Here is a 15,049-nt window from a genome sequence, read left to right as displayed (position 1 = left end):
ATAAGAAATAACTGTTTTTAAACATGAAGAAGCAGGGTTTTGAGAACTGAGAGAAGGGTAAGAGGCTCCAAATTTCAGTTCATGGGAAAGCTGGAGTGGATCCAGCCAGAGAACAGAAATTTTCATGAGATGAAGAGACAGAGCCTGGTGAACTGATCTCATTGGTAGATGCAGCTAGGAAATAGCACTGTATAAAAATGGGTGAACCACTGGCTTTCATCTACCACACTAATTAACATAATAAATTTACATACCCATAAGGTCTATTCTGATATTACTATACATGTATATAATGTATAATATCAGAGTTATCATTTCTATCTTATCATTTTCTTCAGTTTTGAGCTTTCAAACTCTTTTTTCTTCTCAAATATATAGTCAATCATCATTTTTTATAAGCTTCTCTTTTTTAAAAAATTTTATTTATGTGTGTGTGTGTGTGTGTGTGCCCAGCTCAGCCCACCAGGGGGCGGGGCCGGCTGGCATGTGGTGCTGGGGGATTGAACCATGGTCCCTGTGTTTGCCAAGCTTGTTCCAAGTAGGTGCTTCAGACCACTGAGCCATCTCACCAGCCCCAGTCAATCATCATTAACTACAGTCACCCTGTGCTATAGAACACTATAACTAATTCCTCTTTTCTACTATGCTGTGATTCCCTCTGCTCCACCCTGCATGGCCTCTAGAAGCCACTATGCTACTGGCTTTAAGACCAACGATTTTAGCTTCCACACATGAATGAGCATGTGAGGTATCTGTGTCTGGCTTATTTCACTTAACATAATGTCCTTTAGTTTTATCTGTCATGTTGCAAACAACAGGATTTCATTTTTATGGCACAGTAATATTTCACTGGGCCAGGGAGATGGCTCAGTGGAATAAGCGCTTCCCTGGCAAGCACAAGGGCCTGAGTTCAATCCCCTAGTTCAGCAAAAAAAAAAAAAAAAAAAAAAAAAAAAAATTTCACTGTGTATATGTGCCACATTTTCTTAATCTGTTCATCTGTCAGTGGACATGTAGTTGATTTCATATCTTAGCTATTATGAATAGTGTGGCAAGAAGCTTGGAAGTAAAGGTATCCTTTTAATGTGCTGATTTCATTTCCAGAAGTGGGGTAGCTGGATTATAAGGTAGATTTATTTTTAGTAAATTTGGTTTTTGGTATTTGTACTACTTTCCACATTGACCACACTAATTTACATTTCCATCAGCAGTGTGGGAGATCCCTTTCTTTCCTGAACTCTCATCAGCATTTGCTATTCTTCACTTTTTGGCATATATCCACTTTGGCTGGAATAATGACACTTGTCTTAGTTACTTTTCTCATTACTGAGACAAAATACATAACACCCAAAGTGTCACTTACTAACCTTTCCAAAGGAGGAAACATTTGTCTAGCTCACAGTTTGTAGAGGTTTCAGTCTGTAGACTGGCTCCATGACAACGCGACATGATAGACGGGGCACAGTCCATGGTGGGCAGAAGGTAGCAACAAGCAAAAGGGACCTTAACAGCTTTTTTCTGCCCCTTTTGTATTCCATCTAAGGTGCTTGGATTTGGGCAGGTGCAAAACCAATCAGGGGGCTGATTTAGTAATCGCCCACCCTTAATCCCAGCATCACACCCCAGATCCAGTCACCTCTGAAAAGCCCGACTTATGACCACATGAGGCTTTGGGGGACATCTAGACACAAGTCACAATGATGTTTCATTAAGGTTTTGGTCTGTGTTTCCCTGATGGATAGTAACATTGGGCATTCTTTATATTCCTGTCATTTATCTTTTTTTTTTCCAGAGAAATGTATGTTCAGATAATTTGCTCATTTTTAAATTGGATTATTTGATCTTCTGTTATTGTGCTTACTTTAGTTCGCTTGTCTCTCCTACTCCATGCTAGGGAAGGAATCCAGGGCCTCATGCCCGCCAGGCAAGTGCTGTACCATTGAGCTGCATCCTCAACCCCCCATTGATCTATTTTTTCCTTTATTTTTTCTGCTTTTAGGTTTTATCAAAAGAAAGACAGACAGACAGACAGACAGACAGACAGACAGACAGACAGACAGAAAGAAACTGTCTATGCTGATGATAGGAAACACTTCCCCTGTATTTTCTTTTTGTTTTTTTCTCCTCCTGTATTTTCTTCTAGTATATTTATACTTTGAAGTCTTATATGCAAGTCTTTGTGAGTACAGGGTGCAAGATGGGGATCAATTTCATTCTTCTACATATGGGTACCCAGCTTCCCCAACACCATTTATGGAAGAAGCTGTCCTTTCTCCATTGTATGTTTTTAGTGTTTTCATTGACTATCAGTTGGCTGTAAGTGCCTGGATTTATTTCTGGAATCTCTACCCTGTTCCATTGGTCTGTAGATTGGTTTGTTCATTCCTTCTTTCTTTCCTTCCTTCTTCCCTTTTTCTTTTGTACCAGGAATTGAACTCATGACCTTGTGCTTGCCAGGCAGGTGCTGTGCCACTGAGCTGTATCTCTGGCCCCTGTAAATTCGTTTTCAAAACAGTGCCATCCTACCTTGGTTACGATAGCCCTGTAGACTGTCTGCAGATCTGGTATCATGATGCTTCCAACTTTGTATATTCATAATTTTAGTGGCCACAAAATACACTAATAGGGCTATACTATAATTTATTTGATCAATTCTTTAGCTTGGGATATTTAAGTTTTTCCAATACTTTGCTACTTAAAATAATAATCTACATACATCCTAGTGACAGTCTTTCATCTGCCATTCTCTTTTTTTTTTTTTTTTTTTTTTTCTGGCACTAGAAACATTTTATGTTGGAAAACAAAGCTGCTTTTATTAGCTTTGATTTTTTTTTTTATATTTTCTTTTGGCTTTTTTTTTTTTTTTTTTTTTTTTTTTTGCCATGGGAGCACTTATTCCACTGAGCTTTCCATCTCCCCGGTCCTTTCATCTGATTAAGCCCAAAATGAGCATTTCATTGTCATTTCTGAACTAATCATTTTTAAAAACTTTTCAGAAAAATGTTTGATCCTAATTACTGCCACCTGGGGATTGTCTTAAACTTGCTTCTACTACTTAAGCGGATTCCAGTCAAGGGGCTCTGTGAGTAGGCCTCTCACTTCCTTGCTTTGCAAGGGCTCAAATAACGAAGGTAAAGTTAAACAATCCGTGCACCTTTGCTGACGCAACTGCAAACAAGCATCCCATAATTCTAGAGCTAGATGAGATTTTAGAGTTAACCTAATCCTGTCCACGTTGTAAAGCAAGGACACCGAAGTCCAGCATGCTCAGTGACTTCACTCCGGGTGTGCAGCCAGTCAAAGCCAAGCTGAAGCTGCTGCCACTGCCCACGATGCCTAGTCCGGTAGTCTTTGGACCACAAGTAGGAGCTACATTTGGCTGTTGTTGTGAGAATGTAAGAAGTAATGTTTGGCTTTTCTGCTTGAGGCAAGTAAATGCAAGGTGCCGCTTCCATCCTGGTGGTATAAGGACACTAGTCGGAATTGTTAGATGTTTACAGAGTCGCTTCCCATTAGATAAATGACCTTTCAGAACAAAAGTGCATAAAGCTTACATTGGAGAGAGAGAGAGAGAGAGAGAGAGAGAGAGAGAGAGAGAGAGAGAGAATCAAAATAGAAATGCTCTACAAAATTGTGTAAAAAAGAAGTATGGATTGATGGGTTTACTGCTTTACTGTTTTACTTCTCCACTAGAGATATAATTTCACTCAGCCTCCAGGAAAGGTCAATGCTGAGTTGATTGATTGGCTTAAACACTATACCAGAATGACCCCATAATTAATGTAAAAGGAAAATTCCAAAACTCCTGACTCAAAACGTTAGCCTTTTGAACCAAGCTTTCCCAAATGCATCCCTCAGGGCTCTCCAACCCCCATCTCTCTGGAAGCCTGCTTTTCTCATCCTGGAAGCAAAGAGACAGCAGCTTGCTGCCAGTCGCTTGCTCATGGAGCCTGACCCCAAGCACAAAAAACTGCGAAACAGAAGTAGAATTCCCACCGGGTCTCCTTGGGCCACTTGCTGAGAGCGTAGGGAAGGCTGCGGGGGGCACGGGGTGGCCTGAGGGGCAATCTCTAGTGCAGCAGTGGTGAAGGGAGACAAAAAGACAGATTGAAAGAAAGATGGGTGCTCTGTGCCCTGGAGCCCCTTTAACTCTACACACCAACCACCATCCTCTGCAGGGGACTCCTGCCCTCAATGAGGCCGGTCCAACATTCCCCACGCCAGCCCCATCCTCACATGCACAGTCCCCACCACCGAGGACCTTGAGGTCTCTCCCTGTCTGCTCCAGGGACTGAAGGAGAAAGAACTCTGCCTCTCCTCCTCCTCTTCCTCTTCTTCCTCCTCCTCTTCTTACGTTTGGCCCCCTTCCACCTCCCTCCCAGGAGGCCAAGTGACTGAAGCGCAGGTGTCCTTGCAGGTTCAGGGTTGCACAGAGCACTTCATCAGCCAAGGCAGGGATCTTCAGTCTGCGGATGTATCCCAGAAAATGAAAACAGTGCCTAACCCTTCAGATATCTTAAATAAATGCTTTTTAAATGAATATGTGAACGAGGAACTGTCTGCATCCTTAAACCACTCCAGGGGCAGGAAATTGCTCTCCAATGTGATCAGGCTCCTGCCCCCGCTATGTTGCCATTCATTCAGGGTCTTCAGGTCCCTCCTGATCACCCTCACTTTCCTTGCAGACCAACCCTGCCATATTCCAGTGGGACCCTGTTATGGTTTGTGTCTAGTTGTCCCCCCAAAGCCTCATGCAGTCACTAGGGAGGCTTCTAGAGTTTGTGATTAATTCATGATCCAATGCTGGGATTATGGGTGTGAATGCTACTCCAGCCCTGGGGCAGATAATCTGCAAACAAATGTAAGGAGGGGAAAGAGGCCTGCTAGCCACCACAGCTGCTGCTCCTCCCTTTGCTCTTTGCTGTTTTCTGCCTCCATGAACTGCTGCCCTCTGCCATGTGCTGCTCTGCCTTGGAGCCAGCCGAGTATGGACTGAAACCTCCACTATGAGCTAAATACACCTTTCCTTCCTTAGTTTTGGTTGTTGGGTATTTTGTCCCAGCAACGAGAGAAGAGTAACTGAGACAAGGGAACCGAGAGTAAAAGACAAAGGAATAATAAAATCTGTGGCCAACAAGAAGCCCAGCAAGCAGTACACCCCTGCATTTCCACATACCCTCCGCCCTCCATCTGCCCTTAATGCTTCCAAAAGCTGGATTTAGGCTTCTAGATTCAGATACATCCTTGGTGTACTTCTTGCCCCCTCTCCAGCGACAGCAATTTTTGTTGCTCTACTAAACCACACCAAACAGCTTCTCCCACTTCACGCTGCCCTTTGTGTCATTCTTTGTCCTGTTCACAGGGGGAGAGCTGGTCACACTCTAAGCCCTCCACCTGGTGCTGCCCCAAGTGGAGCAGATGAAGGACACTTTGGGAAGGTGGGTGCCCCAGGCATGACCAGTCACATGGTCACCTCTTGGAGGCCAGGGAATGCCAGACATCAGGGCCGGCAGCCAGGGTTCTGATGCCCTGGTGAGCCTGGGGCCCCAATAGAGTGGAGAATGCTAGTGAGTGTGGTGGTGCATACCTGTAATCCCTACCTCCAGGTGACTGAGGCAAGAGGATCACAGCGGATTCAAGGCCAGTCTAGGATACACAGAGTATCCAGGTCAGCCCGAGACTCTGAAAAAAAAAAAAAAAAAAAAAAAAAAAAAGTCCGGCATGCTTTTTCTTTCTTTTCTGCTTCTCTAAGCTTAATTCATCAATCTTTATTCTGTCCAAGGGTTTTAGGCTTTAGAAATTAAAAAGAATGACAACAGCAAGGGTGTGAGAGGACAGATTTACCGGGCAGACTGCTTTATTCATTACTCTACAAGGTCAACAAAGACTTGACACCAACCTTTAGCAATTAATTTTCCTTTTCTCAAGTAGCAGAAAATAAAAATGTCTTGAAAATACTTCAGCGAGGAGCAAGTCACAGTTAAGTCCCTGCAATAATGAACAAGTTCTAGGCCTTGCTCCCACCTGCACCCTCTGTCATGGTTTCTGCTCCTGAACAGACTGCACTGTGGCTTCCAACACAGACAGGAACGAGACATTGTGGTTACACAAGGATCAGAACTGCTCGGACCCTTTCTGCTGTCACTTTGCCATGAGTTTCGGACAGCTTGTATTTTAGCCCAAGCACAATGTCTGTTATAATCTGAGTCATGCTGTGTGGTAGGTAGAAAAATACTTGAAAATAAACTGGAAAAAAGGAAACAAAACAAAATGAACTGGAGCTGTCCCACCTTAAACTGTTGGCACAAACTAGGGGACCCAGTTGGAACGCTGGTTACTGCTCTTCACCTAGGTGCCTTTTAAACGCTGTCACATGCTCATTATTTACATGTTGAAAACTAAAGCACACACAACAGGGATCCTTTCAGAGAGGATATCTATATGCATTTCATTGCAGGAAAGAATAACTGCAGAAAAGATGCCTCTAACTCAAGGCCAGTAAATCTCAAGTTATGGTTGAGTTAAACCATATTTTCTGAATTACTTTGGAACCCAATAAAAACAGCAAGAAAAAACTTAGCTACCTTTTTGTCTTTTTTTGAATAAAAATTCTTTAGTATTTTTTCATTTTTAATCCACATATTTTACCTATTGATGTATCGCAGTGTGATATTGTGAGAGATGTATATAATGTGCAATGATCCATCACCTTAAATGCTTATCACACCCATTATTATCCTTTTCATACAAGATCTCACTATGCAGCTGGGACTCGCAATGATGCTCCTGTCTCAGCCTCCCCAGCGCTGGGATTGTAGGCATGTGCCACATTTCAGGGCCGGCCCAGCATACAGTACTGGAGATCAAACTCTGGACCTTGCACTTACCAAACAAGTGCTTATGCCACTGAGCTACCTCCACAGCCTGCTTATACATCTTTGTTTTGGAAAAATTCAACCTCATCTCTTTTAGCTATTTTAGGATTGTTCACTTCTTCTAAAAGCAAACACAAGACATGAGAACAGGTACCATATACTTCTGGCCATGAATACCAAAATAATCAGTGTGCAGACATTTGGACAAAACTGCTGCTGCCGCTAAGCTACTGTCAGGTCTCTTGCAGCTCTTGGCTCTGCTCTCTCTGCCAGACTTTGTGACCCACTCATGAAACACAACACAGCTTAGGAAGAGACAAAGAAAGCCAGGTGTGGTGGCACGACCCCTAACCCGGCACTCTGGGAGGCTGAGGCAGGAAGGTTGAAAGTTTGAGCCCCACCTCAGCAATGTAGTTGAGAGCCCATCTCAAAATAAGAAGAGCTGGGGATGCAGCTCAGTGTGGGAGCCCTGGGGTGGGATAAGGGGAGCACAAATCTATTTTTTAAAGACAATAAATTATAATCACAGGTCAATTTTTTTTTCTCATCATCCACAAAAGTTTTCCATTAAGCACAGGCCATCAAGTAGTACTGGCAGAGATACATACCATGAGGAATTTCTTCAAGGAACAAAGCAATTAAACCACAGTAGGCAGTCATACTTTCCGGTGTAATACTAACCCACCTTTAAGAGCTATAGATAGGTATGTGTCACACTGATCAAAAACCTGAAGAACAAAAGTCCTCTAAAATGATGTTCAGATCTTCCTGTATGTTAGGTACGCAACCTAATCTACACAAGGTGCCCCCAAAAAGTTCCTCGTGGGCACATGAAATCTTCCTTCACACGGCTGTGGATCAACAGGTCATAGCTGAGAATTTTAAGTTATAACCGAAAAAACACACTCTGGTCACTTGCTTCAGTTATCTGAGATTATGTTGCAGAACCTGCTGGATGCGCACCTAAAAATCGGCATAAATTACTTTTAGCAATGAGAAACTCGGTTCACTGACAATCACACGTGCAAATCAACTAATTGTAAAATCAATATTGTCTGTATGTAAACGACTTGATACTAAGAAACGAAAAGCCATCGTGGGGACTGTGTTGGAGTGGGGGTCCAGACCCCGGCTCTAGCACCGGCGAGGCTGCTGGCCGCCACCATTCGCTCGGGTGCGCTCAGCCAGCCTGGCCCCACGTTTCACGGCCGTGGGCGGGAGGTGTCACGGCCTGGGCCCCTACCCCGCTTCCGCTACTCTGCAGAGAGAGCAGCCTCAACCCCGCGCCCGAGCTCTCTGCTGCACACTGTCCGCAGCCCCGCGTCTCTGCCCAGCGCCGGCTTCCGCGCTCCGCTGCGGGGGTCCTCTGCAGCACCCCAACAGCCCGCCGGCACTCGCCGCCAGCCCGGGCCCAGGGAGGCGTCCCCATCAGCCGATACTGACGACAGCCCCAGGATCGCGCTCCCAAGCAGAATTTCGGAACTGGACCCTCCACCTGCAGCCCGCTGTCCACCACCCATCCCTGGCGACCGCGGCAGGTGGCAGGCGCTGGCCGCGCCGCTGCGCTCCAACCGGCTTGAGCAGGCCGCTGCCCGCGGCAGGCAGAGGTTCGAGCCCGCCCCCGCGCGGCCGAGCGGAGCCGAGAGGCGGGCAGCAGCTGCGCCCCGGCTCCCCCAGGGTTCCTAAGCCCTGGGAGCGGCGTTTAGGCAGAGCACCAAAATTCAAAAAATCTCAGATGAACAAATAGCTTTCGAGGCGGGATCTACCATAAATAGATCTACATTAGAAACGAAGACCTAGCAATGCACATGGGGCCAAGGGAGAAGTAAAAAGAATTAAGATGTGTTATATGCATGGATCAACGTTCCATGAGAAATGTAATCATTATATACTGCAAACACGTACTGATAAAAATAAATTCTAAAATAAAAATGAAACTATGAATAACCACTACGAAGACAATATGCAATGTATTAATTGTTGAAACTGTCCTACTAATCCGTTCTGAAACTGTCTCACTGCTATTTGTTTCTTAATAAAATTTAAAGAAATAAAATAAAATAAAAGAAGAAATTAAGCTTTAGGTAACTTTAAGCACTTAGAAGAATGTGGAACCCGAACTACGGGTCAGCCTGACGCCGCCAGCTCGGTAACTAGGTAACCGCCTCCCGCCCTGCTTGCGCGTGCGCAGAAAGACGTCGCAGCCAACACAGGCCCGCAGAAATCCGGCCCGAGGGGCGGGGCCCTCAAAAGCCCAGCATTCCCCGCGCGCCAACATGGCGGCGCCCGCGTTGCGGTGGCTTTCGGCGGGCCGGTGGCCTGGTGCCCCGGGACTGTCAGCACTCTCGCCGCGGGGTCTGCGTCGGACGCACTCAGGCGCTCAGGGGCTGCTGGCGACTCAGAAGGCTCGGGGGCTTTTCAAGGAGTTCTTCCCGGAGACGGGGACGAAGACTGAGCTCCCGGAGCTCTTCGACCCGAGGTCGGCGGGCCGCTCTCCCCAGACCGTTTACTGCGGCTTCGACCCCACGGGCGACTCGCTGCACGTGGGGCACCTGCTGGCGCTGCAGGGCCTGTTCCACTTCCAGCGAGCGGGCCACAACGTGATCGCGCTCGTGGGCGGCGCCACGGCGCGCCTGGGGGACCCGAGCGGCCGCACCAAGGAGCGCGAGGCGCTGGCGGCCGAGCAGGTGCGGGCGAACGCGAGCGCCCTGCGCCGCGGGCTGCAGGCGCTGGCCGCCAACCACCGGCAGCTGTTCGCCGACGGGCGGGCGTGGGGCAGCTTCACGGTGCTGGACAACGCGGCCTGGTACCAGCAGCAGCGGCTCGTGGACTTCCTGGCGGACGCGGGCGGCCACTTCCGCATGGGCACGCTGCTGAGCCGGCAGGGCGTGCGGGCGCGCCTGCGCAGCGCCGAGGGCATGAGCCTGGCCGAGTTCTGCTACCAGGTGCTGCAGGCCTACGACTTCTACTACCTGTTCCGGCACTACGGCTGCCGGGTCCAGCTGGGCGGCTCCGATCAGCTGGGGAACATCGTGTCGGGATACGAGTTCATCCACAAGTAAGCGAGCGCCCGCCCTCCCTGCGAGCCCTGCGCGCCCAGGGAGTAAGTAACTTACGCGCAGATAGCCTGCTGGTTCCAGCCGGGGTAAGGATCTGGAATGACCTTAATGACACGAGCTGTGCGGGACATAGACCACTCGTCAAGATTGGGGTTCTGTCTGCGACCCCTGGGTCGCCAGTTCTTTGTTTCCAACTCGAGAAACCGTCCGCGCTTGTGGACGGTAACTGGGCGACCTTTAGTCGCCTCTGCTTTAGCTCTTGATGCTCCTTGAAGCTAGTTCTAGCCTTTGATTGGCATCTCGAAAATCTCACAACCTCGAATATTTAACAAGTAACGTAAATCTGATGGGCGTGTTCTTGGAGATGTAGAACAGGGCCAGCCCACGTGCTGTGGAGAACAAAACTTTTGGTGGTGGTGGTGCTAAGGATCAACCTAGAGTCTTGTGCATGCACGGCAAGAACTGTATCCTGGAGCCATGTCGCAGGATAAAATTTCACTTTAAAAATCGCTTTAAAGCAACTCTTTTATTGAATTAATAAAACAGCTGCTTTAATGTTTCTTCCTGACTTGCTTTTCTCTCGCTTTTCTTTTCTCTACTTTTTGAAAATCACTTCCCCCGGCTTGTCTGGAGCCACTCTGTGCCATGGTAGTTTAGGATGATGAGTGTGAACATAGGTGAGTGTTGCAAGGAAAAAAAAAAAAAAAGGACACAAGAATCTGTATGTAGGAAGGGCCCGGGAGATAGCTCAGTTGAATAAATGCTTCCCTGGCAAGTGCAAGGGCCTGAGTTCAATCCCCGGCTCTGCAACAAAAACAAAAACAAAAAAACAAACAAAAAAAAAAAAGAATCTATATGTAGGAGGTCAAACAATTAAGTAACAAGACCAAAATCTTGAAGGGTAAGTAGTGTAACCTGACGCTTGGTGCTCAGAGCAGTCATGAAATCCTTTTTCCTGTGTAGACTAACTGGAGAAGATGTGTTTGGAATCACTGTCCCTCTGATTACAAGCACAACTGGAGCAAAGCTGGGGAAGTCCGCTGGCAATGCTGTGTGGCTGGACCGAGAAAAGACATCTCCCTTTGAATTGTATCAGTTCTTTGTCAGACAGCACGATGATGCTGTGGAGAGGTGAGTCCTTAAGAAGTGGGCTGAGAGGGCTGGGGAGATGGCTCAGTAGAATAAGTGCTTGCTTGGCAAGCGCAAGGACCTGAGTTCAATCCCTGGTTCCACCAAAAAAAAAGTGGCCTGAGAGCCATTAATGTCCTAAGCGTAAGGTAGTTTTCTATGTTCAGTTTCTACGTGCCCGTTCTAGTTTGGTGTTTTATTATTTTTTATTTAGAGTCTATTTGAGCATTGTGTCATGTTCTTAAACTTTCTGTTAGGTTAGACTGCCATGGTGGTTAGCTAGAAAACTTAGAGCTCAGTTTTGATCTGTAGCAAGTATTTAGGATTTTATCACATGCTTGTTCTAGTCTTTGTTCATTTGAAACTACTTTTGTTTTCTGTCTCTCCTTTCACAGATTTGACTCTAATGTTTTTCTTTAATGTAGCGTACAACACCTTTAGGATTACGGTACTTTTTATTTTGATTGAAAATCTCACTAAGTTGCTCAAACCGGGCTCAAATTTGAGATCTTCCTGCCTCAGCCTGTCTTAGAGTGCTAGGATTACAGGCTTATAACACAAGCTCCTTTTTATCTTTTAGTTTGACACAGGGCCTTGCTGAATTCCCCAGGCAGGACTTAAACTTGCAGTGCTCCTGCGTCAGCTTCCCTAAGTGCCAGGATTACAGATACGCAACACCATGCTTAGCAGGGATCCTTTTTACAGTGACTCCTGTTACCTTACATTGCCTTATACTCTGAGAAGAGTATAATTTAAGGCAAAAAGAAATAGACCTGCAGCAAAGGAAACTAAAAGGATATTTGATTCTACTGTATCATAAAAATAATCTAAGAATAATTCTTTCAAAAATTTTAAATATGTAACTCTTGCAAATCATCAGAAAAGGCTCTTGACCAACACAAAGACCTCCATAAATGGAGAGCTACACCATGTTCATAATCCCGAGCCATACTCAGTTTGATACAAAACTCAGTGCAGTACCAACAGCACATAAATGGGGCTTTGGGGGAACTTAGCAAGCTTATTCAAAGATTTATGTGGAGACAAGAAGATCTAAGATTGCTGTGACATTGTTTTAATTGAACCTCGGACCTTGCACATATGAGGCACATGATCTATCGCAAACCTACCCACTCAGCCTGTGCTAGAATATTTTTGAAGAACAAAATGGAAGATATGTCTTACTACAGAATTACAGTAATTAACGCTTTTCCTTTACATTTATGGTAACACATTTGATACAGTCCTAGGGCTTTGCTGTATAAAAAAAATTACACATTTTTGAAAGTTTCATTTTCTGTTTTTGTGAAAGGCTTGAATTTAATCCCTCTACAAAATTCTCAAAGCTAGTGAGCAAAGGATAACGCAGTAGAAAAAAGGAAAGAAATATGAACAGGCATTTTGCACAGGTCCTAACCCACAGGTCCGAAACAGAAAACGTGCTCAGCCTTTGTGAATTAAAAAAAAAAAAAAAAAAAAAGCCAAGTAAAGGCACAGTAAGGTACTCCATGCCTTCCATGGCGGTTAAGTGTGAGTCTTGGTATACAGCATGAAGCGTCACAGTACAGTACCAGTCGTCCGTGAGAACATTCCGAGGTGCTGAGAGAGGGACCTCGGCGATCTGTTTGGAAAGCTGTGTGGCAGCACCTGCGTACATGACGCCAGCTGGCCTTTTCCTGGGTACATACCCAACAGAAATGAGTGCGTGCGCACACCTAGACTTCTTAAATATATGAAAATGGGGCCGGGGAGATGACTCAGTAGAATAAGCGCTTGCCTGGCAAGTGCAACGGCCTGAGTTCAATCCCCAGTTCCGCCAAAAAAGAAAATATAGCAGCACTGTCATTGTCCAAAAGTAGAAATAATGTAAATGCCCGCAGCAGAGTGGAATAAAGAAATACACGATGCACAGCCACAGGACGGCGCGCTCTGCTGCAGGACCGTGAACAGCTCTCCTGAACACTCCGATGGCCCCAGCAGCCCGTACAGGCAGGCACACTTCCTTGTAGGGGTTGAAGTACTTTGCTCCAAGCTCATCTTCATTTAAGGGATTGTATTGAGAAGTCTCCTGTGATTCTGATGCGCTTTCCTTTGTAGGTGATTTGTTTCTTTCCTCTTAACAGCTTTTACTATTCTGTTCTTAGGTTGAATTTCTGGGATCTTGACTAGTAATGCATTCGTATAGTTTTTTTTACCATGGTTTCTGAAATACTACATGCTTCACTTGCATGTATGTGAAATTCTTTTTCCATGCCTAGGAAGTTTTCTGCTAGTACCTCCGTAAACAGGTTTTTTATGGCCTTTGTGCTGTCCTCTTGATTTTTCTTTTCTTTTCTTTCTTTCTTTCTTTATTTATTGTGGTACTGGGTATTGAACTCAGGACCCCGCACTTGCCAGGCACATGCTTATTCTACTGAGCTATCTCCCTGGCCCTAGGTCTTCTTGATTTTTTTATCAATTCCAGTTGATCTTACATTGTTTTAGTTAATTACTTTTCTCATTGCTGAGACAAAGTACCTGATGCCCAAAGTTAAAGGAGGAAAGGCTTATTTCAGCTCACAGTTTACAGAGGTTTCATTCCCCGTGGGCTGGCTCCAGGGCAGGGTGACCTTGCAGGAGGGGCACCAGAGAGCAGAAACAGCCCACAGCAGGCAGCAGGATGCAAGCACCAGTGCCAAGCCTCTTTTTCTCCCTTGTATTTTACCCACACTGCTCGCGGCGGGCAGCACTCACCACCCCCCATCCTTGTGCCCTTGAGCCTCACATTGCGCCATGCATCCATCCTAGCAGCACTTTAGATCCAGCCACCTCGAACAAGCCCCACCTGTGACCAGGTGAGGCTTTGCAGGGACATCTACACACAGTAATAGCATCATGCTTCTTTACATTGTCTAGCAGCTGTTGGACTGATATGTTGTGGTACCTTGCAGAAATATACACTTTATGATTCCATGTATGTACCCTTACGGTAAAACTTGCTGGGCACAGTGGCCTGCCTGAAAGTTAAACCTACTGTAGGACCCAGGCGGGAAGAAAGCCTTTGAGCCCAGGGGTTGGAGGCCAGCCTGGGCAGTACAAAGCCTATCTCAAAAAAAAAAAAAAAAAAAAAAAAAAAAAAAAATCAAAACTAAGAGATGCAGCTAAGGAGGCGTACTAAGGTGTTGTAACAGTTAAAAGCAGGGAAGCAAGGCTGATTGTCTTTGAGGCACAGTAGTGGTTACACTGAAGGGAGCCCAAGGGCAGATGTCAGGTTTGGCTTTGTTGGGTAGGGGCAGGCAGTGTTGTATTTTTTAACCAGCGGGTGGCTATATAGATGTTTGTTCCATGATTAAGCTGTATGTTTCATGTACTTTGCTTCAGTGTCATTTCCCCAAAGAAAAGATTATGAAAGAAGATCCATATAGAATTTTATTCATGGGTATATACATGTAAATCAAAAGTACTGCAGATTGAAGGATTTTGATGAGTGGTTATCTTGAGGGACAGTAGGGAGCGTGACAGATGGGATGGAGCCTTTGTAGTGTTGGTTTTTTTTTTTCACAGTCACATCAAATAAGGGCAAAAAAGTACTTTCCAGTCTGTTTTTGTAAGGATATGTTTTTATTTTATTTTATTTTATTTTTTGGCTGGCTCAGGATGCCTTAAGGGCAGGTCTGGGAAGTCATGAGGTTCTGGGGATCGAACCACAATTATCTTGAGACTGAATACCTTTGCTTAAGCAGGCACTTAAACAACTGAGATAATGGGCAAGCCCCTGGATGTGTTATTTTAAGCACCTTTCTGCATCTTGTTTTCATGTTTAAAAATGAAGGCAGGATATTCTTTAAAGGGTGAGGAAGCTGGAGGTACAATTAAATGTCTGATGTAAAATAGCCTTTATTTCTTGTCCCCTAGGTACCTGAAGCTCTTCACTTTTCTGCCCGTTGCAGAGATTGACCACATTATGCAGCTGCATAGCAAAGAACCAGAAAAGCGGGGTCCACAGAA

At 45.6% G+C, this 15,049-nt stretch overlaps 1 protein-coding gene across 1 annotated transcript; it reads left to right on the top strand.

Annotated features, from left to right (window-relative positions):
• Window positions 1–8,908: 8,908 nt before the first annotated feature.
• Yars2 (tyrosyl-tRNA synthetase 2) lies at window positions 8,909–15,047 on the top strand (the record flags this gene model as incomplete). The annotated part of the gene is made up of 3 exons (XM_012514961.2): window positions 8,909–9,933; window positions 10,898–11,065; window positions 14,957–15,047. Coding segments are annotated over exons 1-3 (1,041 nt in total), but the record flags the coding sequence as incomplete, so codon positions are not given.
• Window positions 15,048–15,049: the final 2 nt, after the last annotated feature.

This window comes from Octodon degus, unplaced genomic scaffold (genome assembly GCF_000260255.1).
Source record: "Octodon degus isolate 3935 unplaced genomic scaffold, OctDeg1.0 scaffold00047, whole genome shotgun sequence".
NCBI lineage: Eukaryota > Metazoa > Chordata > Mammalia > Rodentia > Octodontidae > Octodon > Octodon degus.
The sequence above is the reverse complement of the archived record's forward strand: the minus strand, read 5'-3'. Positions and strand labels throughout refer to the sequence as shown.